This window comes from Furipterus horrens, unplaced genomic scaffold (genome assembly GCF_987537825.1).
Source record: "Furipterus horrens unplaced genomic scaffold, mFurHor1.1.pri manual_scaffold_8, whole genome shotgun sequence".
NCBI classification, from domain to species: domain Eukaryota; kingdom Metazoa; phylum Chordata; class Mammalia; order Chiroptera; family Furipteridae; genus Furipterus; species Furipterus horrens.
The window spans coordinates 69892615-69918617 of NW_028327178.1; the positions used below are offsets into that span (position 1 = coordinate 69892615).

General features: G+C 38.6%; 1 protein-coding gene across 1 annotated transcript in view; it reads right to left on the reverse strand.

The window, feature by feature from the left end:
• Positions 1 to 26003, reverse strand: part of CFAP61 (cilia and flagella associated protein 61) — a 431546-nt gene that overhangs the window by 402494 nt on the left and 3049 nt on the right. The window contains exons 2-3 of the mRNA XM_090285993.1: positions 18564 to 18714; positions 1174 to 1324 (exon numbers count right to left, since the gene is read on the reverse strand). Of these exons, the coding sequence (XP_090142119.1) occupies positions 1174 to 1324; positions 18564 to 18706 (294 nt within the window). The 5' untranslated portion in view covers positions 18707 to 18714. The remainder of the gene's footprint in view (positions 1 to 1173; positions 1325 to 18563; positions 18715 to 26003) is intronic.

Below are 26003 nucleotides of genomic sequence, written 5' to 3' on the forward strand. Positions count from 1 at the left end.
ATCACTTAATAAGGTGACCAATGAGATGATAAAAACAATTCATTGCACTTGAGATGATGGCTACTTTAGGTAATTAATGAGAGAATATTAAATAATATTGCTGGGTATAATACGAAAATAGTTAATGTCCTAATGGGCCACAGCTGAAACCTTTGAGCTTACCTCTTCCACCAGATAGGAATTATTTACATCTCAAATGGATAAACATCTACAAGTTTATCAGAACTATAAAACAGACCAATCAACAGAAAGCCAGTCAAAGCTATAAGCATTGATTAAAATAATCTTTCTGGACTACTTTGAAGTTTGAGATAATTTTTCTGGCAACGGTAATTGGGTGTACAGGGTGGTGAGGAAGAGATCACAGAGGACAAGAGGAAGGGACCGTCTAGTTGAAGAAGTGCTGGATAGTGTGCTGAGTGTGCGTGTGTGTGTGCATGCACATATGCATACGTGGGAGGTGAACTCACCCACTCAACTGATATTCCCCAGGGCTCTGGGGACAGGCTATTGAAATCCGTTGACAGACAAGTGTGCTGCCTATAGTTGCAGCCTCTGGCTCTCCACAGAAACTGGGGCCAGACACTGGCCTGGCTCTGGCAGGCCAAGGGCAGGGAGAGCTTAGATGTGGCACCAGCCACCAAGGCCCAGCTCCCTGGGAGCTGCTGACCCAGCCACTATTAGCCGACAGTTCATCAGGCGCCTGCACCTGAGAGACAGCAGACGAGCCAGAGTACATAAAGGCATTTTGAAAACCATAGAGTGTAACATGAATCTGCAGCTGTTGTCATTACTACAGAGACCAATATGTGGACGGCAGGCAGGTACCCTCTCAACATATCAAAGGCTTTGGATACTGATGCTCAATGCAGTGTGAAGACCTAGAAAGCAGATGTTCTAACACTCCCATTAATTCCTTGCTCTCAGTCCTCATCAGCAGAGCATGACCTGGACCATGCAGATGTCCTGATGTGGCTATTATTTACCCCTTTCTATCCCCACAGACCCACTTTTCCTCCCCACCAGCTAATTTCATTTCTAACTGTCACGATGTCTATACTTTCTGTTGTGAGTTTTGAACTGCTTGATTGAAAAGACATATATGCAAGCACAGCACAGAACTTCCCTCCAAAATTAGGACTATTCCAATAAGCCTTGTGCATGATTGCTTACAGTGCATGGGATGTCACTGTCGAGTTCCCGGAACACAGACACCCAGTCGTCCTGCTTGGCCACATTCCAATTGGGATAGTCCAGGAAGGTGGCCTGTGCCATGATTTCCTCCTTGTCATTGTAGAGAGTAATGGCGAGGTTTGCCTTCTCCCTGTGGAAATGATTAAATTTCACACATAAATAAGATTACTGAAAGAGAGATGAGGATGTCATTTTCTCCCCACCTGGCTACTAGGAGTCAGCAACCACTGCATAAGGTATGATAAACAGTGAAAGAGGGGGAAACAATGTGACAGCCAACTTTGGGAATAGATCTTTCAGGACATCTGGTACTATTAACTAAATTTTTATTGAAAATTATTTTGTTAGAAATGCATTCTATTTATTATATGAATTATCCATATGTGCTTGGAGATTGGGCTGGGGAAATTGTTTGACTGTAATGTTTTCCCTGTCCTCTCCATGTTGCCAGTATACTGTGTTAGCCTAAAGATGTACAGTTAGGGTGGCCAATTGTTCCATTTTGACCAGTACTGATGTGTCTAGGACATGGGACTGTCAGTGTTAAAACCATGAAAGTCCTGGGCAAACTGAGATGAGTTGGTCACCCATGTACAGCAGCAAACCTAAGAATTTAGCTTCACCTCTGTCAGCATTCTTAACAATTTCTCTAAACTCTGAGCTAATTGATTCTTAATGGAATCTGAGCATTAGCAATATTACCTGAACTACGTACAGACATGGAAGCCTTGAAGGGGTCTTGCTTAAGCTAAGGGAACCATGCAAATTAACAAAGACAAGGGAGGAAAAGCATGTCTTCCAATTCTTCTGGTGGCTGTCCCAGAGGGACATCTTAATGGTCCCTCCCAACAGCTACCCTCTCATGTGGCCTGTCATGACAACAAGAACTATGACATAAAGACTACATACATTTTACTACACGGAGAACCATTTGTATATAAATTGAAATGCAATTTCACTTTCTCAGCTGAGTGGAATCTACCAGTATTTTAAGTTGGAGGGAAAAAATTTTTAATGTTCCTTCCAAAAACAAAGAACACAAAAGTTATCCATTCCTTATTAAGGGGACTAGATGAGAAGACAGCAATGTAACTGAATGAGAAGAAGAGACAATGGGGAGAACAGAAAGTTATATATACTTTCCAGTTAAATTTTTATTGTCAGTGCAGTCAAAAATTAGAAAGTGTGTACTCACAAGCAAGAAGAGAAAGAATAGTTTGAAAAATCACCCTTAATTCCACCTCCCATAGACAACCAACCTCTGTCAACATTTCAGTGTCTACCTCTCCATATTTGCCTTGTTTGGAGGGCAGCTATGCACTGAAAGGTACTTTGTGTGTTTTTTTAAATGAAATCACACAACCCATACTGTTGGTAGCCTGCTTTTCCCCCCTACTTGACATTATTTTCCTAGAGCTGTTCACCAAAGAGCAGTCTCTCACACACATGTACTTCTTGGTCTAATTTTTTGTCTTTAAACCAGTTCACTTTGGTTTAAATAAGTATATTTTAATAGAAAATTCAAATCACTATCATAAATGGGAAACCCTTACTGGAAATAGAGATGAACTATAAAAATAAAGATATAACACTTAAAAATAAATTTCTTAGGCATGTACCAGAAGTACGGGCATCTTTGGGAAACATTGTGCTAGGGGTGTTGATCTCAGCACCTACAGACACCATCCCCTCTCATAGGAAGTCACATCCCATAGCCACAGGGGACTCCACAAAGGGTGCATCCAGCCCAAGGGCCCCATCAAAGCACTGGCTATCATGGAAAAAAGGCAGCAGACTACTCTCAGGTCTCAAGAATACAGTATCCACACAAAGGACTTATTGGAAGAAAAATGCAGCATCTCCCCGCCCCTTGACCCCCACCCCGCCGCCCACCAGCCTCACCAGTTTCTTCACTGAAGTCCTGCAGTGGCTCCCTGCAGCTCCCCGTCCTCTGCACTTTCCTGCCCCAGGCTCCCAGAACCATGACCTACAGATTCATACTGAGAGTCTTCACTCTAATGCAGATGAGAACATGCACAGGGCAAAGGACCCCTTGCCTGTCAGTGATGACAATGGTGGTGTGGATAAGGAGGAAATGGGCAAGACCTGGGACAGGGCGACCACCATTCCCTCAGGGAAGCAAGGGAAATGTGTTCCTGGAATCCCAATTTGAATTTAAAATGCATTTATCCATAAGAACCTAGGATGGTGGTTGAGTTTTATAGCACAATTAGTACAGTACTGTACCACAAAGACATTACAGGTTAAGTAGGTTTTTGTGAGTTGGCCTGGGAAGCCAGCCATGAATAACTTTGTCTCAATGGGAAAATGCACTTCAGTTTCCAAATGGCTGACTGCAAAAAGTAACTTTTGCAGCATTATCCTTTTGTATGTATAATTTTCACTTCTTATTACCTCCTAGCCATTAGGTCCTACATGGGATAGATAAAAATCATTGTGGGAGCAAAGAAGGGAGACGAGGAACAAGGTAGAGGGAGAAAGTGTGTTTTTAAAGTGGGTTTAGGACTTCCGGCCAAGATGGAGGCTTAGACGGACACGCTGGGTCTCCCTCTACAACTAGAGAGGAATACAACTACTTCAAAACAAAAGATAACTAGAAATTCCACAAAATAAAACTACACGGAAGCCCAATGTACAAAGATATAAACCAGCGGCACTCTCTGGGCAGGTAAGAAGAGCGAAAGTGGGCGGTGCTGTTTGCGGTAGCACCAGGGACAGCGGCAGGGAGAGCAATCCCAGCTGCAGCTCGCCACCCCAACGCTGGGAAAAGCAGCCACCACATCACCTCCAACGGTGAGGCCCAGAGGGCGGGAGGACGGATCCCGGTCTCCTAGCGGAATAACTACAGGAATCCATCTTTGATCCCCGCCCCCACACAAAGCGCCACAGCGCTGCAAAATAGGTTGCGGATCACCACTGGTCACTGGGCAGTGACGACAAAGCGCCACAGCGTGGCGAGAAAGGTTGCTGGACCGCTGCCGGTTGCTGGGCAGTGACGACAAAGGGCCACAGCGCAGCGAAAAAGGTTGCGGATCGGCGCCTGATCGCTGCTGGTCGCTGGGTTGTGACGAGTACACAGGCACTGCCCCCTATAGCCGGCCCAAGAAAACAAAACGCATCTGTCAAAATGAGGCAGACAACTATAGAAATCCTGGTGGCGCAGCTCACCAGGCAACAGATGAAGAATCTGACAGATGAACAAATAAGAAACCTGCCAGAGGCTCAGTTCAGGGCCATTGTTATCGGGTGGCTTACAGAATTAACAAAAGATCTGGAAAAAGATGAGAAAGAATCAAAAAACACTCATACTGAAAGGAACAAAACCACATACGAGATAGATGGTAAGGAAATAAAATCCAGAGTTCAAATCAACAAACATAGAGAAGGAACAAACAGTCAACCAGTGCAGAGAGAAGAAACAGGAAGCAAGGAAAATGATGAGAGAATCAGAAACCTCTGGGACAACTATAAGAGGTCAAACATACTGGGATTATAGGATTGCCAGAGGGCGAAGAAGATGAACTAGAAATTGAAAAATTAAGTGAAAATATAATAAAGCAGAACTTCCCAAACTTGGGGAAGGAAATAGACTTACAGGTCCAGAAAGCACAGAGAGTTCCAAAACAACTGGACCCAGGGAGAACCACTCCAAGGCACATTATAATCAAGATGTCAAAAGTTAAAGATAAAGAGAGAATCTTAAAAGCAGCAAGAGAGAAGAAAAGAATCATGTACAAAGGGGTCCCAATTAGACTATCAGCTGACTTCTCAAGGGAGACCCTGCAGGCAAGAAGGGACTGGCAAGAAATATTCAAAGTAATGAAAATCCAAAACCTACAACCACGAATACTCTATCCAGCGAAATTGTCATTCAGAATAGAAGGGCAGAGAAAGTGTTTCCAGGACAAAATAAAACTGAAAGAGTTCATTAGATCCAAACCACTATTATATGAGATGTTAAAGGGACTGGTTTAGGAAAAGGAGGATCAAAACTATGAACACTAAAATGAAAACTGTATCACAAGAACCAACAACAGAAGCTAGGGAATTGAAACAAAGGCAAACTAAATAGGCAACGAGAGTGGAAAAAGAACTATAGGTATGGGGAGCATACTGGGGGGAGGTCAGCAGGGAGGGGTAAGGGGGAGTGGGAGGGAGATGATATAGGAATTAAGAAGCATAGTAGGAGGGAATGGAATAGACAGAGAAAGGTTGAGAAGAACTATATGCACAACCAATGGACATGGACTAAAAGAGGGGGACAACTGGAGGGAGGGGCGCCACTGGGTGGAGGGGAGCAGAGGGAAGGGAAATTGGGACAAATGTAACAATATAATCAATAAAACACATTAAAAAAATAAATAAAGTGGGTTTAAGATTATTCTTTATAATAACACGAATCGTAACCAAAGGAGCCCTCTTAAAATAAACACACACACAGGTATATATTTCACACAAAATATGTTAAAGCTCAAAGATATACCCACCATACGAAATCAGAGTTGTTTTCATATAGCAATGTCTCGCTTATTTAGTTGGTTTAGGGAATTTTCCAAGTTCAGCCAAATCTCACTTTATTTAACAACACCTGATGGAAATCTTGGTGAAAGTGTCCCATTTTTTGTGTTGTTAAGCAGCACAAATGACTCAGAACTCAGCGTTCTCTTTCTCCAGCGCACATTGACCTGGAGTGTTCATGGTTCCCACCTTCCCCTCTGCACTGTGCCACCTGCACTCGACTAGCTAATCCTTTTGGCCCTTTCCTCGCTCATCTGCTTAACCTGCTCATTTTCTCCCCTAAAATTTAGCAGGGTTTTTAGGTGAGGTAAATTTTAGCTGGCAGTCAATAAAATGAAAATGAATAAACTAGAAAAGAAATCATCAGTTTTAGAAATGCCTGTAAAATTCATCTTTATGCCTCACGATTGGCCCTGCATGAGAACAGGGAGTTACCTAAAATAAAAACTGAAAGAGTCTGTGAACTGGGTAGCAACTCTTTGGGGAATTCCATGACATTAATGAAAATGTGAATTTACTTTTACTTCTGAAAGTATGCTAATTTCTAAGATTGTTCACAATCTTTTGTTATAAGGATCCCATTTTAATATTTAAAAAAACTCACTACTCCGCTCCCACATGACATAAGTTATGTTTTTCATATTTGCTAACACATTAAACACATCCATTCAAGGTACCCTAAAGGCACTCCAAGACCCAGCAGGGGTGTGAAGCTCACCTTCAGAAACAACTGGCTATCAATAATTTTCAGCTATTTAGTATGTGACCATGCAGAGAATTTGAGAAAATACATTTGTGGAAGCTTTTTGAAAAAAACAACCCACATAAAGGCCTCAGTTGTGGTCCAATCCCCAATCCTTCATTCTATGTCCTGAACATCGTTGAGGCTGAAGAACTTGTGATCGCATGGACAGCCCAATTATCTGCCCTCCTGCTCAGTCTGTGACACACTTCACCCCAGTAGGGACAAGTCAGAACTGCACGTTTGCTAACGAGGCTTATAATTTATTCACATAAGGAAATTCGTTCACATAGTAAAGATTCAGAAGACTCCTAAGTGTACACAGTGAAAGCTCTCCACCCCCACCCAGCACTCTTGAACCCCTGCCACTCACTTCCCCTTCTCAGAGGTGGTCACACCTCCCTTCTGCATGATGTGCTGCAGCTTGTTGTTTTCTTTCAATGTATATGGAAGAGAATTCCACTGCAATCATCAAGTAGTGCCTCCTCCTGTTCTATGGCTGCCCAGTTGCTGAGAAGGGAAGGGAAGGAGAGTAATAGAAAAGCTTGCCTCTGTCCAAGCCTAGTCCTGGGCTCTCTTACAGGCAGAGCAAGAGGGAGGGAAAACTACAGGCACTTCCTAGGAACTAGGTACTTCACTGTATGTAAGTTATTTTAACTGTCCCACTCATCCTGTACATTAGGTACAACTGTCCATTTCACATATGAGGAAGCTAAGGCTTATGGATATTAGGTGACGCATACACAGTCCCATGGCTAGTAGTGGATTCATTCATTCATGCAACAAACATTTATTGAACAGCTACCAAACACTAAGTGTTGCTCTAGGCTCTGGTGTTACAGCAGGAAACAGGTGAAAATCCCTGCCCTCATGGAGCTGACATTCTAGTGAATGGAGGCAGGCAATTTTCAAAAAATAAAGTAAAATACACAAAATATGAAGTGGTGGCAAGTGCTATGGAGGAAAAATAAAGGGGAGAGCATGTGTGTGTGCAGTGCATTTCCAGGAGAAGATAGCATTTGAGTTGCAATGGTGAAGCACAAATGTGCCTGGGGTGTTACAGAAAAAAATAAAGGAAGTCAGTGTAGACTGAGGGAGATGAGGTCAGGAAAAAAAGGGTGGGCTCTGCACCAGTTCATGGCAGAGAGATGGCACACCATGCAGGGGTTTGAACAGAAGCATAATAGGATTCAAAATGTCTGAATTGTGACACTCTGGCCATTGTACGAGATGGTAGGGGCAAGAACTGACATTAAGGCAGAAGCAGAGAGGCCAGCTGGTCTTGTAATATTCAAGCAAAAATGCCGGTGCCTTGCACTTGAGTGGCAGAAGTGATGTGGAGAAAAGATGAGAAGTTCTGGATGTGTTCTGAAGGCAGAGTTGACACCCTTTGCTGGTATGGGATGTGAAAAAAAGATCAAAGAGGACACCAAGGTTTTAGTCCAAATAAGTGGAAAAAGGAAGTTGCCAGAGTTACTGAGATGGGAAAAGTGTAAACAGAGTAGTTTGGAGGCAGGTGATGATCATGTTAGGTGCGAAGTACCTACTAGGTATCCCAGGGTGACATCCACCAGGAAGCTGGAAAAATAAATTTGGAATCTAGGAGATTCTGTCATAAATTTAAGATGTTATTTCACATTTAAATTCACCCAGAATTAATTTTTTTGTATGACATGAGTTTAGTATTTACATTTATTCTCTTTTTCATATGGACAACAAATTGTACTAGCATTATTTTGAATGGTACATCTTTTACCCCTGGTTTTGTCACCATGCTGGCTTTGTCATCATCACATTTACAAGTATGTGTGGGTCTGTTTCTGGGATCTATCATGGCCCATTGGTCTTTTGTCAATTCCTTGGCCATTACCACACTATCCTACTTAAGATACCTACAAGGATTCTTTAGTTGTGCAAGTCTCCTCTTCTTAATTTTCTTCTTCCATATTGTTCTGACCCTTTGCTCTCCCATATAATTTTTTTTTTTAATTTTAGAGAGGGAAGGAGAGAAACATTGATGAGTTTTCTTACACACATGCCCCACCAGGGACCAAGCCCCACAACCTAGGCACATGCCCCAAATGGGAATCAAACTGGCAACCTTTTGGTTTGCGGACGATGCCCAATAAACTGAGCCACAGCAGCTGGAGCCCATATAAAGTTTTTAAATTTACTGATTTGAGAGAGACAGAGAGAGAAACATCAATTTGCTGCTCTACTTATGCAATCCCTGGTTGATCCTGGTATGTGCCCTGATCCAGGATTGAACCTGCAACCTTTGCACATCAGGGATGATGGGGACGATGTGGATGATGTTCTAAACAATTGAGCTCCATGGCCAGGTGTCTCATGTAAATTTACTATTATGTTATCAACTTCAACAAATAATCCTGTTAGGATTTTAATTAGGAGGAAAACTGACTTCTTTATGATGTCCAAGAATGTGGTATAACTTCATGTATTTAGGTATTCCTCAATGTCTTTCAATAAAGTTGGATAGTTTACCCCACAGTGGGGCTGGAGCTATCCCATCAGTTTTACCCTTAGACATTTCATATTATTTGGCGTGAGTGTAAATAGTACCTTCTTTTAAAATGATTTCCAAGTGTCCAATGCTAGTCTATAAAAATGCAATTGTTTTTTGTTTAATGACTTAGGAGCCAGCAACTTTAAACTTATGTATTAATTCTAATAATTTGTTTACATATTTCTTCTGATTTTCTATATAGAGAATATATCATCTGGAAAAAATACATTTTGTTTTCTTTTGAATCCTAACACTTTTTGTTTTATTTCTTTTTCTTTCTTACTGCAATAGAAAGGATCTCCAGTTCAATGATGAACAGAAGTTGAGAAAACAGGCATCCTCACCCTCTTCCTTATAGTAAAAAGAATTATTTTAATATTTTATCATTTTTTATGGTATTTGTTAAAGGTTTTAATAATGCCTTTAGCAGGTTATGGAAGTTGTCTTATATTCTTATTTTGTTAAGAGTTATTTAAGAATAAATGTTAAATTTTATCAAATATTTGTCTTTATTGAGATGATTATACAATTTTTCTTATTTAATCTGTGAATATGGGGAATTAGAGTAAATCAATTTCCTAATATTAAACTGAACTTGAATTCTGAGATAAATCCAATTTGATCATGGTATATTATCTTTTTAGTATATTTCTAAACTCCTTTCCTAATGCTTTGTGTAGAATTTTTGCATTTATATTCATGAACAAAATCCAATGTAATTTTCACTTCTCATTCTATGTGATATTGGCTGTTAACCTTCCTTTCTTGTTTGTCCTTATCTGATTTTGATATTACTGTTATGCTAGCCTTATAAAGTGAGTTAAGGAGTGTTCTCCCTCTTTCTGCTTCCAGGAAGTTTCATTTGGTTAGGACATACCTAATTATTGAAAGTTTGGTACAACTGGCTTGTGAGGGTGGTTATGTCTGCTATTTTATTAGTGAAAGAATTTAAAATTACCAAGTCCATTTCTTCAATGGGTTTCTGTCACTTTTTAAGTTGACTTTAAGAAACTGTATTTCTTTTTTTTTAAGTATATTTCATTGATTATGCTATTACAGTTGTCCCAATTTTTTCCTCCTTTGCCTCCCTCTGCCCAATATCTCCCTTCCCTCAGGCAATCCCCCCTCCCTTAGTTCATGCCCATGGTTCGTACATATAAGTTCTCTGGTTTCACTCTTTCTTGTACTATTCTTAACTTCCCCCTGTCTATTTTGTACCTACCAGTTATGCTTCTTGATCTCTGCACCTTTTCCCTCATTCTCCCCTTTCCCCACTCCCTGCTGATAACCCTCCATATAATCTCCATATCTATGAGTCTATTCCTGTTCTAGTCGTTTGCTTAGTTTGTTTTTTGGGGGTTTTTTTAGACCCATTTGTTGATAGTTATGAGTTTGTTGTCATTTTACTCTCCATAATTTTGATCTTCTCCTTTTTCCTAAACGTGTCCCTTTAACATTTCATATAATAAGGGCTTGGTGATGATGAACTAACTCCTTTAGCTCTACCTTGTCTGAGAAGCACTTTCTCTGACCTTCTATTCTAAATGATAGCTTTGCTGCATAGAATAATCTTGGTTGTAGGTACTTACTTTTCATTACTTTGAATACTTCTTGCCAGTTCCTTCTAGCCTACGAAGTTTCTTTTGAGAAATCAGCTGAGAGTCTTATGAGAACTCTTTGTAGGTAACTCTCCTCTTTTCTCTTGCTGCCTTTAAGATTCTCTCTTTATTTTTAACCTTTAGCATTTTAATTATGATGTGTCTTGGTGTGGTCCTCTTTGGGTCTAGCTTGTTTGGGACTCTCTGTGCTTCCTGGACTTTTATGTCTATTTCCTTCACCAAATTTGGGAGGTTTTCCTTCATTATTTTTTCAACTAAGTTTTCAATTTCTTGCTCTTCCTCTTTTCCTCCTAGCACCCCTGTGATTTGGATGCTGGTGCATTTAAAGTTGTCCCAGAGGTTCCTAAGCCTCTCCTTGTTTTTTTCCAATTCTTGTTTCTTCCTTCTGTACTGGTTGACTGTTTATTTCTTCCTTATGTTCCACATCATTGATTTGAATCCCAGCTTCCTTCCCTTCATATTGGTTTCGTGTGGATTTTTCTTCATTTCACTTAGTATAGCCTTCACTTCTTCCTTCCTGTGTTTTCCATACTCAATCATTTCTGTGAGCACTGTTATCACCAGTGTTTCGAACTCTGTGCCTGTTAATTTAGCCATCTCCTCCTCACTTAGTTTTCCCTCTGGAGCTTTGATCTGCTCCCTCTTTGGGGCCACACTTCTCTTTCTCCTCAGCTTGACAACCTCCTGTGATTGCCTCTGTGTATTAGGTAGAGCTGTCACACCTGTCTGGATAAGTATTAGTTTTTTTATATCTTTGCTTGTTGGACTCCCATTCAGTTCAATTTTCTGGTAGTTCTGGTTGTTTTTGTTTTGAGGTAGATATAATCCTTCCTAAGGCTGTGGAAGGAAGCAAAGCATGTGTACCTACACCTCCATCTTTGCTGGAAGTGGAAACTGTATTTTCTAAATATTTATTATTTTCACCTACATTTTCAAATTGGGGGCATGAAGTTTTTTATACAAGTGTAAATCCAATCCTTTCAAAATCCCAAAAGTCCTGAAAACCAGAAAATTTTCTTATAACCCAGTTGGCAGCAAAATCAGACTTAAAGTGGCATGAGATTATCCTATAGTCTTTATCCCATTTAAAGAATATCTCTACATTTTTGCCAAAAGGAAAATTAAAGTGTATGGTTCTGGTGATTCATTCCACCTGTTTTTGGAATATTTGATAAATGCATGGAAGCAATTTTTTAAATTCCGCATCTGAAACACAACTACTCCCAAAGGACTTGGTTAAGGGGCTGTGAATCTTTTTATTGCCTGTTTAAACTGCATGTTAGTTTTATTTTTCACACTAAATTTCCTTTCTAATTTGACAGTCTTTCTTTTTTTCTTGATTAATCTTGTCGGATCTGAAGCTTATCCTATTTTTGGTGTTTTTAAAGAACCAACTTTAGTCTTTGTTAATTCTCTACTGAATGTTTGTTTTCTATTTATTAATAATTGTTCTCATCCTTTATTTTCCTTCATTCTGTTCCCTTTGAGTTGATTCAACTGTTTTTCTAACTTAAAGGTAAACTCAAAACATTAATTTTAGGCCTTTCTTCCTTTCTACTGGAAGCATTTAAGGTTATAAGTTTCCTCTAAGTCCTGCTGTTTTGTTCATCCATTTCTGCATCCCAAACTACTCCAAACCTAGTGGCTATTCCCTTCCTCCTTTATTTGTTCATGATTCTGCTAGAAATCCAAGCATGGTGCAGCAGATGGTGTCCTCACTCACATGCCTTGTGTCTCTGTGAAGGTGGCTAAAGCTGAGGGCTGCCGTAATGGCTAACCTGGGGCACTGCTTCTTGCCATAAGCCGACTCCTCAGTTCTCCCCTGTAACGTGGCTTCTCCATGTGGTCTCTCCAGCAGAGCAGCCAGACTTTCTGCCTGGTGCACAGCTCCTGAGAACACAAAATTGAATGCTTCCAGGCAAACCCAGCACTAGGGTGAGGCAGAAGAGGCATCCAGGCCTCAAAATTAGAGGTGGCACTCATTCTCAGGTTGGTACAGTGCTGGCACAAGGGCGAGTGCCTTGGACGCTCTGCACACCGCCTCAGTGCCAGCCCTGCTCCCAGGCCATCGTGAGGCAGGCACAGCACCACTTCCATCACGTTCTATTGGGTAAGTCACAGGCCCAGCCCAGGTCTAAGAGGCAGGAATTATAACCGCTGCGGTAAGAACGGAGAGGTATGGAGAGTATGGGAGGCATAGGAGCGTCCAATATAATAAATGTCCATACCTGCTTTAGTTGCAGTACACAAAGTTAAATTTATTTTATACATATAAATATATACCTAATATAGAAATATAATTTAATTTTCACTCAACTCAATACATTCCAATTTTCATTTTTCTTTTTGACCCATATTATTTATAATTGCATTTAAAATGTTTCAAACATATTGGTGTTTTTTATCTTTCTGTTATTGATTTCCAACTCCATTGCATTGTGGTCAAAGACTGTATGATACCAACCACTGAAATTTGCTGAACCTATTTACAGCCTAAGAAGAAGTCAATTTTTATACATGTTTCCATGTATAATTGACATTATTTATTCTCTAATATTGGTGCAATATTCTACATTTGTCCATTAGATCACATTCTTTATGTTCTTGTTGAAATCTTAAATCATAACTGATTTTTAGTTTAATCTCTCTCCCACTTAAGAGAGATTAATATTAAAGTCTCCAATTATGATAGTGGTATATCGATTTCATCTATTGGTTCTATTACTTTTTGCTTTATTTTAGGACTATGTCATTGGGAGCATACCAGTTTAAAGCTGTGACATCTCTCTCATGAACTAAACCCTCTTTATCTGCTCTTATACTTTTTGTCCTAAGGTATATTTTGTCTGATATTTATATAGCAACACTAGTCTTTTCTGAATGAGATTTTGGCTGGCATATCTTTTTTCCCAGTACCTTGACTTGATCTTAGGTATATCTCATTCATAAAATAGGATTGTTTTTTGTTTTGTTCTGTTTTCAGTCAATCTGCCCATCTTTATCTTTTAACTGAAGATTTTTTCCCAAATACATTTACTGTGATTACTGATATAGTTTAATTTTTTTCCATCTTCCAATTATGTGATTAACATATCACATGTCTTCTGTTTCTTTTTAAATCTTCAGATCTTGTCTTCTCTTAGATTCAAGGTTTCTTTTAAATTTATTATTCAATTTCCCTTTATGGATCAGAAGTTATAATCTCAATGCCTATCCTTTTAATGATTATCCTAGCCACATAACATGTATTCCTAACAAAGTCTTTAACCTCTGTTCCAGCTATCGAATGATGTATAAAAACCATCCAAGCTTAGTGGCTAAAAGCAATTCATTATTACCTCTCATGGTTCTGTGTGTTGAGTGGGTTCAACTGAGTAGTCTTTGCTTGGGGTGTCTTGATGAGATAGCAGTCAAATTGTGGCCATGGCTGGAGTCACCTCAATGTCTTCAGTGTCTAAAATGGCTCACTAACATGGCTAGCAGTTGATGTTGGTTTTTGGCTGGAGGCTCAGCTGAAGCTGTGACATGAAGCACCTGCATGTGGCCATGTGACTGGAACGTTTAACAATATGCCATTTCGGTTCTGAAAAGGAGCATTCCAAGAGGTCCATTGGAAGTTGCAAAACTTCTTAAGATCTAGACTTGAAGTTAGTCACAGAGTGTCACTTCTGCAGGTTTCTATTGGTTACACAGGGCCAGCCCTGATTCAGTGTGAGAAGAGCCTACACAAAAGCATAAATGCAGGAGAGAGGAAAGGCACCTTTGTGTATTAACTACCACATCCTCCCCCTTAATAATATCGGGTTGACCAAAAAGTCCATTATGTTTTTCTCTATGATAGCTCTAGTAGTGCTTAATTGTCTTTAACCTCATTCAAAATAACTTATTTTAGGTTGCATTTTGACAGCTGTCATATCAGCATGTATTTTTTTTTTAAATCAAAATGCTGGTGAATTTTTGTGCAGCCATTTTAATATCGAAGGTGGGAGAAGATATGCAACATTTTTGGCATTCTTGTGCTTTGTTATTTCAAAAAATGCAACTGAAATGCAAAAAATGATTTATGCAGTGTATGGAGAAGGTGCTATGACTGATCAAATGTGTCAAAAATGGTTTGCAAAGTTTCTTGGTACTATTGACATTTTTGCCAAGTGCTTATTTGCTGTGGGGCTATCTTATGCATTGAAAGATGTTTAGCAGCACCCCTGGCTTCTACCCACTAGAAGCCAATAGTGGGAAATAGCCAACATATTCAAAATAACCAAATCAATAAAGTTATTGGTGAAAATGAAAAATGTGTTTTATTTTTCAGAGAAAAGTAACAGACCTTTTGGCCAACCCAATACCTTAAGAGTACATTCATTATAAACATATGCCTTCCAGTTTATTGTCCTGTACAATTTTCCTGTACTTTATCTCAGTTATAAGTATCTTATAATTTATTTAAATTTAGTATCTATATTAAATTATTGTTATTGCTTTATACAAGTTAGATGTACCCACGTATTTGCTCATATTTTTGTTTACTTTCCTCCTTCTATCTTGGGATTTCAGGCTGAAATATTTTTCCTTCTGCCTATAGTATATTCTGAGGCATTTCCTTTATTCAGAGTCCATTGGTAAACTAACTCAGTTTTTGTCTAAAAACGCATTCATTTTCTCCTAGGTATTAAAAAATTGTTTCACTCTTATGTATCATTGCAGGTTGATATTATTTTTTCTCCAAAATTAAAGATAGTCCACTATCTTCATGCTACCATTGTTGCTGGTGAGAAATTATCCATTAGTCTAATCTTCAGTTCTTTGCAGTTAATTTTGTCTTTATTTTCTCTGATTATTTTTCAGATCTCTTTAGCTTTGGTATTTTGCTGTTTTATTATAATTTGTTTAGTTGTAGATTTCTCTATGAATTCATCTTGTTTAGGATTCACTGAGTTTTCTGGATCAAAGAATTGATGCTTTTCAACAATTCTGTAAGGTTCTCAGGCATTATCTCTTCAAATATTTACTGTTCCACTTAGTTTTATCTCCTTCCAAAGTGTCTTAGTCTTTTTTAATCCTCACCTGAGAACATGCTTATTGGCTTTTTTTTTTTTTTAGAGAGAGAGAGAGAGAGAGGGGAAGGGAGAAGGTGAGAGGGGGAGAGAGACACTGATGTGAGAGAGAAGCATCGATCAGTTGCTTCTCACACGCACCCCAACCTCGGATCAAATCCGCAATCTAGGCATATGCCCTGACCAGGAATCGAACCGTCAACCTTTCAGTTTACAGGACAAAGCTCCAATCAGCGGAACCATATAGGCTTGGGCAAGTCCATCTGTCTTAGCTGTTAAATGGCCCACTCACATTTTTTGTCTCTTTGAGCCAAATTCTGGATAATTTATTGGTATTAATCGTCCACCTCACTATTTCTGTCTTCAACTGTGTCTATTATGATGTTTGACTCAATGCACTGAGCTTTTCATTTTGACTGTATAGAGGTGGGCAAAGTAGGTTTACAGTTCACATGGAAAAAGACATTCAGGTTACGATTATTACAATAGCTTTATTAACTCAAAAGAATAAATAAACTCTGTGTTTTGCATACTCACAACTGTAAACCTACTTGTGTCCACTCCTGTATTTCATTGCTAGATAAGCTATTCGACTTTTTTCAAACCTCATTATTCATTTATATGATCTTTTAAGACTTACATTTTCACTTTAGACATAGTAAGCAGTTATTTTATATTCTTTGTCTGACTTAATTTCTAAAGCCTTTGAGAGTCTGATTCTGCTGGATTTTTTGTTGTTGGTTCTCAATAACAGTGCATGTTTCCTTATGTATTTGTGATTTTCAACTGAGAATTCATGTTCCTTGGGGACTTTCTCTGTAGTATTTTTAGTTTGAATTGAAGCTTCAACCCTTCTGACCTGACCTATATTTATTTCAGCCACTCTCTGGACATACATTGGTGAACTAATCATTTTTTATTTGTCTGAAAATGCCGTTATTATTTAGGATGTTTTGAAACTTTTGGGGACCACAGATATAATTAACATGGACTTCAAGTCAATATATGCCTATGAATTCTTGGGGGAGGCTTCATTCCATGCTGAGGTTGAAACAGGCTAGTTGCTTACTGTTCACTTTTATCTAGTGGGCTTATGTCTCATTCATCTGTACAATGAACCACCCAGTTTTATGCAAAAGAATCTAATATTTCCGTCCTTAGGTGGGTGAAATATTTGTATTGTTCTTTACAACACTATCAAAACAGAAGCATAAAGTTTCTAGAATATAGCAAGACTACTCAAGGAGAAAGTGGCATTGAGACCTGCTGTTCTGAAGTTTCTGATTTCATTCTGGTAATCTTCTCTGCACAGTCCTTAACGTGTGTGTGTGCATCAATATATTGTTTCCATCCAGAGGACATCATTAAAGTATTTAATCTACCATATGTCAGAACATGGCGGCCTGGTTGGCGTAACTGGCAGGGAGGGAGTGCAGCTTCTACCAAGGCTTCTACTGCAGCTGTGCAAGCTCTGCACACCGCGGCTCGCCTCGTCCCAAAGGCTCCTCCCTCCAGCTCAGTTCCTTTGGGGCATCTGTGCTGCCTACACTTTCCGTTCTTTCATTGCCAAAACATGGCAGCGGCTGGACCACCCGCCCAAACTTTTGACACATGCAAACGAACCATATGCAAATTAACCTGGTCCCAGCTTTTCCCATAAGAAACAAAAATGAACTTTGCTCTTTCCCAGAATAAATGTTGATGGACCTAGCACCACATATTGACTGACCTGGTGGGGGAAAAGCACGGAGATGTAAATAATCTGCTGAATGTAAAAATTCACCCTAACCAAAATGTATGTTCAGAAAAGTGTGGTGTCAGCGCCTGCAGACACAAATGCAGGAGACTCCTACAGGCCCTTAAGATAAACTGGGAGTCTTCTCTCCCTCTTCTTTCTCCCTTCCCCCCATCTTCTTTTCTTTCTTTCTCCCTTTCCCCCTTTCCTTGCTCCTATGGGTCCCAGGGTTGGACCAGGGTTTCCGTCTTACCTTTAACCCTTTTCCCTCTGTTCCTTCAATAAACCTACACTGTTCTCTGGGTGATTTCTCAGAGCAAAGGCAGCCTGACACCATAATGCCAAAAAATGAAATCATTTCATTGGCATATACATTTTAAAGTAATTTATACATACTGTTCTATTGCTGTGCAACAGAATTGTGCCAAGTTACCTTATACTCATCAGTGAGCTGATCAGAAACTACAAATTTTGATGTCTTAGATTGACCTTAGTTTAAACATTTCAATTGTATTTAATATCCAAAATACTGAATTATCTCTTACCTTCTTCAATAAAAAGAGGAAAGATTATAGGATATTTATATTCTGGTATCCAAAACAGCAAAACAAGAAGAAAAAAAATCTTTTAAGAAAAAAAATCTATGCATATTTTGAAATTTATAAGAAAATTTTAACAGCAGTGGATAAGAGCATACAAAGGCTTTGCCACTTACTATCTGCTTGACCTTGGTAGGCCTCCATTTTCTCATCTTTAAGATAAACATGATAGTGGCTACTTCAGAGAAGTCACCAGAGTATTAATAAGATGACATTGGCAAAACACAGAACCTGATAGAAAATAAACTCTCAAAACTGGTAGTTAACATTATCAACTTGCCCCAAGTGACTCTACTAGTGGATGCGGCAGTTGAGACTTGAACCCAAGTTTGCCTGAATCTAAAACTCATAAGAAACCCTTCCAATTTGTATATTGTTACAGGACCTAGAAACTGATCGTTCCCCAAGATGATCTGCTCAGTAGGGCATATTTCCTTGCTGTCCATTTCCTCTCCACAAGACCTGCAGGGACAAAGGAGTTGGGGAGTGGGGTTCCTTCCCCACGTGTGATAAAACTGATAAACATAGTTAAGCTTACTTAGCTACGTACTTACAGAAGATAGATGATACTAAGCCTCCCAAACAGCTTCTGGGTAAATTTTCTAATGAGGTTTTGGATACAATAAATATCCTGTGACTCTGTTCTTCGGCAATGAACAACTTCTGCTTTTCCTCTTGGAGAAGTGAGTATTGACATTTTTTATCCTGTCCAAAAAGAGAGAAAACAGTTCACTGTTAATCTGAGATGACAAAGCCAGTCCAGTTATATTACTTTAAAATTGGCCATTAATTCAATTTCTATATGGCACAGTGAACATGGTATTAGAGTGCTGGTGGGACACATTTTCCCCTGGGGATAGGCTGTGACGGCTGTCATCATCAACCAGGTGATGTGTTTCTCTCCTGGAGAATAATGTTTCTGAGAATTGGCCTATCTAGAAATTTTTGCCACTGTATTCTTTGTTACCAACAAAGCTGCTTTAAAGTATTCTAACAATATGCTTGAAAAACATTGAAAGGAATTATTTACTGATTCAGAGTCCTCTTATATTTAATTAGCCACCAATGAGGAATACTAACAGCTGCTGCCCATGTTCCAAATCAAGTTCCTGGAGTACTGAAGGGTAGTAGTCATGAGAGATACTTTGAGACAAAACACTCTGTAGTCAAATAAGTGTAGGAAATGCTATTTGCAAGAGCATTACCAAGTGGCCATCATGCTCATTAACATCTTTGAGAAGTTTCATAAGAAAGAACCTGCTTTCTTGGTATAAGCAAGTCTTTCCTATGCCCTTTTGTGAGGAAAATCTCTAGTGACAACAACAGTGGAGAGTCTAATTTTCAGAAAGACATTTAGGGGAATGCACTTGACAGGTACAATAGGCCACAAAATTGTTTCAACTTCTCTCTCCCTCTCTCTTTCCTTTCCTTTCTTCCCCCTTCCATCTCTCCCTCTTTCTCTTCTTTTTTCTCCTTTCCCTTTTCCTAGGGGAAAACACTGTATTATATACTAGCCAGTGTGCTCAAAAACAGGCAATTAATATTTCACCACGGTATTGACTATAAGAATAACATGGAACATCTCCAGTACCCTGGAAGGCTGCCTCCTTGCCCAGTCACTTTGCTCCTCCAAAGGTAACTGTTACTCTGACTTCTATCTCATAGATGATCTCTGTCAATTTTTGAACATGATATAAATGGAATACAGTGTGTATAGTTTCCTTTCAAAACACAATATATCATTTGGCTTGTTGTTTAGATATATTCTTGCATATTTTTCATTTTATGAAAGTACCAAAAAACTTGAGCACCACAGGAGCATGAGACAGCACTGGACTGAGCTGCTTCCCTGTCAGATGAAGAAACTGAGGCCCACAAGGTGAAATAACTTGTCTCAGGACACACGTATTTGGTCAGAACTGGGGCATCTCCTTCTGGCCTAGACCCCTGCCACTCCCACCTGTTCAAGTGACCTGCAGGGTGGCTCTGTGGTAAGAAGTCACCCATCTTCACAGTCCACTGGTGTTCAGATTAACTGAAGCTCAACTGATCACTCTTAACCATAAACCTTCAGATGCTAAGGGTGTGAGGCACAGAGTAACGTAGGGGGACTTGCGAAGGTGGCAGATGGGAGCCAGAACCCTCATCCAGTGGACTTTGTCTTGATGAACTCACACCACCCTCACTCAACTTTGCAGGCTACAGAGGGGTTTCATCAGCACACTCAAAGCAAACCCAACTCTGGGGAATGGCTGTACATTGTCCAAGCTCACAGAAAATGAAAGAACAAGTACAAAATGTCAATTTATTCATTCACAAAGAGAAAAATCAACAGCAGGCAAGTCCAGATGTTTCTGTAGCCCAGACAGTTATCAAATAAGTCACATGGGCTAAGTACAAATCTTATTTCATTTCCTCAACAAGATGGAAAGGGAACTATTTCCTCATCTTCCATGTGCTATGTGGCCACTATCTTGCAATCTTGGTGTCAGAGTGACTGCAGTGAAATGGGTACCTCGGACTAGTCTTGCTCCAGCCAGATGTTGCCTTGTGGAAATGTGGGTTCAGAATGGCAGATCTTCACCTTTTGCAGAAGAAATGCTTGGTATTTATAAAACATCTCCAAAATTTGAAATATTGGTTCAAATATTTTTCACTCTTTGCAGATTAAGTAAACATTTATTTAAGCTGGTTTAGGCTCCACCCCTGATTTGGCAGAGCCACCCATGCACGCTGTCTTTGCAGACCAACTGAACAGAAAGCCCAGCTATCAGAAGGTGGCTTACATGGGGCCATGATCAAGAGCACGAGCATACGAGGGAGGAGAAGCAGCTTCTATCCCTTATTAGCTGTGACCTTGAGCAAATTACCTAACTCCCAGTTCCTCATCTGTAAATTAGAGATAATACACATACCTCAAAGTTTTATAAATGAGTTATTATGTTCAAAACACTGAAAGCAGTGTCTGACATAGTTAAGTCCTCAGTATATATCAGCAATTATTATTATTATTATTATTATTATTGAGCATGACATTCTCAGGATTCAAAATAGTGAACCTCAAGAAGTTGCTCACCAGACATGAAGCCTAAGGGGCCCTCATTTATTGTAGAGATACCAAGCCAAGAAAATCAGAAATGGGCATTCTTGGGTGACACCTTCACAGTTTTTCTAGACTTCTCTACATTGTTGATGACCCCAGGGTCAATCAATCCCCTTCACAATAGCCACTTTCTTTCCTAGATAAATGAACACACCATTAATCAAGTTGCAGTCAAGTTTTGATAACCTGCTAGCATTTCCTTTCTAAGATGTCTTTAGCATAGCCCAGCTACAATGAGTTGATTTCATGTTATAACTCTAATGTCAATCTTCCTTGACATTTAATTTTTTAAATTATTTTTAATTACACAGCAATGCATTATAATGCATTCTTCATTATACCTTCTCAGTGCACAATATGTTCTCATTGCAAAAAACATAAAGTTTTACAAATAAGGCTCAAATCTGGTCTTTTTTATTGTGGTAAAACATGCACAACATAAAACTTCCCATTTTAACTATTTTTAAGTGTACAGTTCAGTGGCATTAAATATATTCATATTGTTGCTTAATTATCACCACTATCCACATCTAGAACTTTTCATCTGAAATCCTGTTTTGAAACCGTTGGTCCCAATTCAAGTTCCTCTTTTTGGGGTTTGTATAATTTCAGACAATATTTTCTATTTGAGAGAATCAACCACATACCTACATGCTGGATGGGTACAATAGCCCATCCAGGAGAGGGTATCATTGAAGGGTATCTTACCTAAAGGCCTTTCTCACTCCCAATCTTGTGAAAGTATTAACAAGCAATAAAATAACAGTATTGTTTCAAAGGAGGCAATCAGAACCTGGGAGACTATCATCTGAGCAATGAAACAGTTATGTTTTCCACATCTCCTGTGAATGTGAAAGTAGGTACTTCTAATGACATAGCATAGAGACAATAAATTTTCACATTTGTAAATATCCTTTACTTTCTTTAGGTAGAAACAGACTTTAATAATGTCGAGACTCCAATTCAAGATAGCCATAAATATTGCCATTTCTGGGTTTGGTTTTAACTTAAAATCAAAATTAGAAAGATGTCTAACGTAAAACATTATATAATAAACTAGTGCTACAAATATGTAAAAATTCTGAATAAAATAAAATATGAAATTAGAGAGCTGAAATTGGAAAAATGAAAACAATAAAAAGGAAGAGGACAAGCAAGGTGCATCCTCTACCCAGATGGCAATGACTTTACATCCAGTGGCTCAGGTAGTGATCAGATCTGATCATACTCTGTGAGACAGTTTTAACATTCCATGAAGATAGTATGGGCCTCATACAAAACAGAGAGCTGAAACTAAAATAATACATATGAACTGGACTTTGGAGGAGTCATCTCTCAGTGAATGATGGGGCTAGGAAAATTAAACCCACTAGCCCAAGGAAGTGACAGGAAGCTTTCGCTGCCTCTGGCTCTATATAGAAAACAAAACAAACAAAACAAAACAAAACAAAAATACTTGTGAGATATGGACTTCATTATATTTAGGTATGTTCCCTCTATTTCCACTTGCTGAGAGTTTCTATCATAAATGGGTGCTGGATTTTACTAAATGTTTTTTCTGCATCTATTGATATGATCATGTGGTTTTAATCCTTCATTTTGTCTATGTGGTGAATCACATTTATTAATTTGCAAATGTTGTACTAATCTTGCATTCCCAGAATAAATCCCACTTGATCATGGTGTATGATCTTTTTGATGTATTGCTATATTCAGTTTGCTAATATTTTGTTTAGGATTTTAGCATCTATGTTCAGCAGGGATATTGGGCCATAATTTTCTTTTCTTGTAGTGTCTTTATCTGGTTTTGGAATTAGGATAATGTAAAATGAGTTTGGGACCCTTACCCCCTCTTGAATTTTATAAAATAGTTTGAGAAGGAGAAGTGTTAGTTCTTCATGAAATGTTTGGTAAAATTCACCTGTGAAGCCATCTGGTCAAGGGCTTTTGTTTGTTGGGAGTCTTTTGATTACTGCTTCAATTTCACTAAGTGTAATGTGTCTATTCAGATTCTCTGGTTCTTTCTGGCTTAGTTTTGGAAGATTGTATGTTTCTAGGAACTTACCGTTTCATTCAGGTTGTCCAGTTTGCTGGCATATAGTTGTTCATAATATTTCCTTCCAATCCTTTTTATTTCTTTGGTGTCAGTTATTTCCCCTCTTTTATTTCTGATTTTATTTATTTGGGTCCTTTCTGTTTTTTTCTTGATGAGACTGGTTAATGGTTTGTCAATTTTGTTTATCTTTTCAAAGAACCAGCTCTTTGATTCATTGATCTTTTGTATAGTTTTTTTAGACTCTATTTCATTTATCTCTACTCTGATCTTTATTACATCCTTCCTTCTCCTCACTTTGGGTTTTATTTATTGTTCTTTTTCAAGTTCCTTTAAGCATAAAGTTAGATGCTTTATTTGAGTTTTTCCTTAACCCATTGCCAGCATCATACTCAATGGGCAAAAACAAGAGAACGTCCCCTTAAGATCAGGAACAAGACAGGGATGTCTGCTTTCACCTCTCTTATTCAGCATCATACTGGAAGTCCTAAAGGAGGAAACAGAATCATCCAAATTGGAAAGAAGTAAAACAGTCATTATTTGCAGATGACAGGATACTATACATAAGAGAACCCCAAAGATTCCACCAGGAAACTACCAGAACTGATAAATGAGTTAAGCAAAGTTGCAGGATACAAAATTAATATCCAGAAATCAGCTGCATTTTTATATGTCAATAACAAACTAACAGAAAGGGAAATTAAGAAAACAATTCCAGTCACAATTGCTTCAAAAAGAATAAAATACCTCGAATAAACCTATCCAAAGATATAAAAGACTTATATTCGGAAAATTATAATAGTGAAGAAAGAAACTGAAGAAGATACAAATAAGTGGAAGCACAAACTGTGTTCATGGATAGGAAGAATTAACATCATTAAAACGTCCATACTACCCAAAGCAATCTACAGATGCAACACAATTTCTAAAAAAATATCAATGACATATTTCACAGATCTAGAACAAATATTCTAAAAATTTATATAGAACCAAAAATACCTTGAATAGCCTCAGCAATCTTGGGAAAGAAGAACAAAGTGTGAGGAATCATGCTACCTAATATCAAACTATACTATAAGACCAGAGTAATCAAAACAGCATAGTACTAGCATAAAAACAGACACATAGATTGATGGAACAGAATTGAGAGCCCAGAAATAAACCCACACCTTTATAATCAATATTCAACAAAGAAAGCAAGCACATACAATGGGCTAATGATAGTGTATTCGGTGAATGGTGTTGGGAAAATTGGACAGATACATGCAGAAAAATGAAATTAGACCACCTTCTTACACCACACACAAGAATAAATTCAAAATGGACCAAAGACTTAAAGGTTAGACACAAAACCAGAAAAATTGTAGAGGAAAACATAGGCAGTAAAATCTCGGACATTGCTCGTAGCAATATTTTATCAGCTATGTCTCCCCAGGCAAGGAAAACAAAAGAAAAAATAAACAAATGGGACTACATCACACTAAAAAGTTTTTGCACACCAAAAGAAACCACCAACAAAGTAAAAAGACAACCCACAGAATGGGAGAACATATTCATTGATACATCTGACAAGGGGTTAATATCCAAAATTTATAATGAACTTACAAAACTCAACATCAGAAAAACAAACAAATTAAAAATGGGCAAAGGACCTGAATAGACACTTCTCCAAAAAGGACATACAGATAGCCAACAGACATATGAAGAAATGCTCAGTGTCACTAAACATCAGAGAAATGCAAATTAAAGTCACAAAGAGATATCACCTCACACCTGTTAGAATGGGTATCATCAATAAATCAACAAACAAGCACTGGTGAGGATGTGGAGAAATGGGAACCCTTTTGCACTGATGGCTGGAATGCAGACTGGTGCAGCCACTGTGGAAAGCAATATGAAGATGCCTCAAAAAATTAAAATGGATCTGCCTTTTGACCCAGAGATCCCACTTCTGAGAATATATCCAAAGGAACCCAAAACACTAATTCAAAAGAACATAAGCACCCCTATGTTCATTATAGTGTTACTTAACAATTGCCAAGATATGGAAGCAGCCCAAGTGTCCATCAGTAGATGAGTGGATAAAACAACTACAGGACATTTACACAATGGAATACTACTCGGCCATAAAAAAGAAGAAAAGTTTACCCTTTGCGACAGTATGGATGGACTTGGAGATCATTATGCAGAGTGAAATAAGCCAGTGAGCAAAACACAAATATATGACTTCACTCATATGTGGAATCTAATGAACAAACTGAACTAACAAGCAAAACAGAGATAGACACACAGATGGACAGCAGATGACAGCTAGTAGTGGGCGGGGCGGGAGTAAGGGATTGGAAGGATTGTGCAAAAAGGATAAAGGACTCATGGACATGGAAACAGTATGGTGATTGCTCGGGAGTGAGAGGTATAAGGGGACTAAATGGTAATGGAAAAAAATACAATAAAGATTAAATAAAAAATATACCTGTGAGGAGTCCAAATTCTAGACCAAAGGGTGTACGGCATCCCCATCCACACTACCTGTGTAGTATGGAAATTCCGAAGAACTTCAGATAATAGACTCTGAATGTGACTATAAAACAAGTATGTTTAAATTTTAAAGAAATATAAAAAGAAAAATAAAAGCCCTGAGAAATGGTAATTATAAAAAAGAAAAGAAACATTAAAATGGAGAAATGGTGATTAAAATTTAAACTAATTAGATGGGTTAAAACATTAGACGAGATTTAAGAGAATTAATGAACTGGAAGACAGTTGTAAAGAAAGCAGATACAAATGAGCATATAGAATAGGAAAATAAAATGCAGTTAAAAGACATTAAGGCAGAAT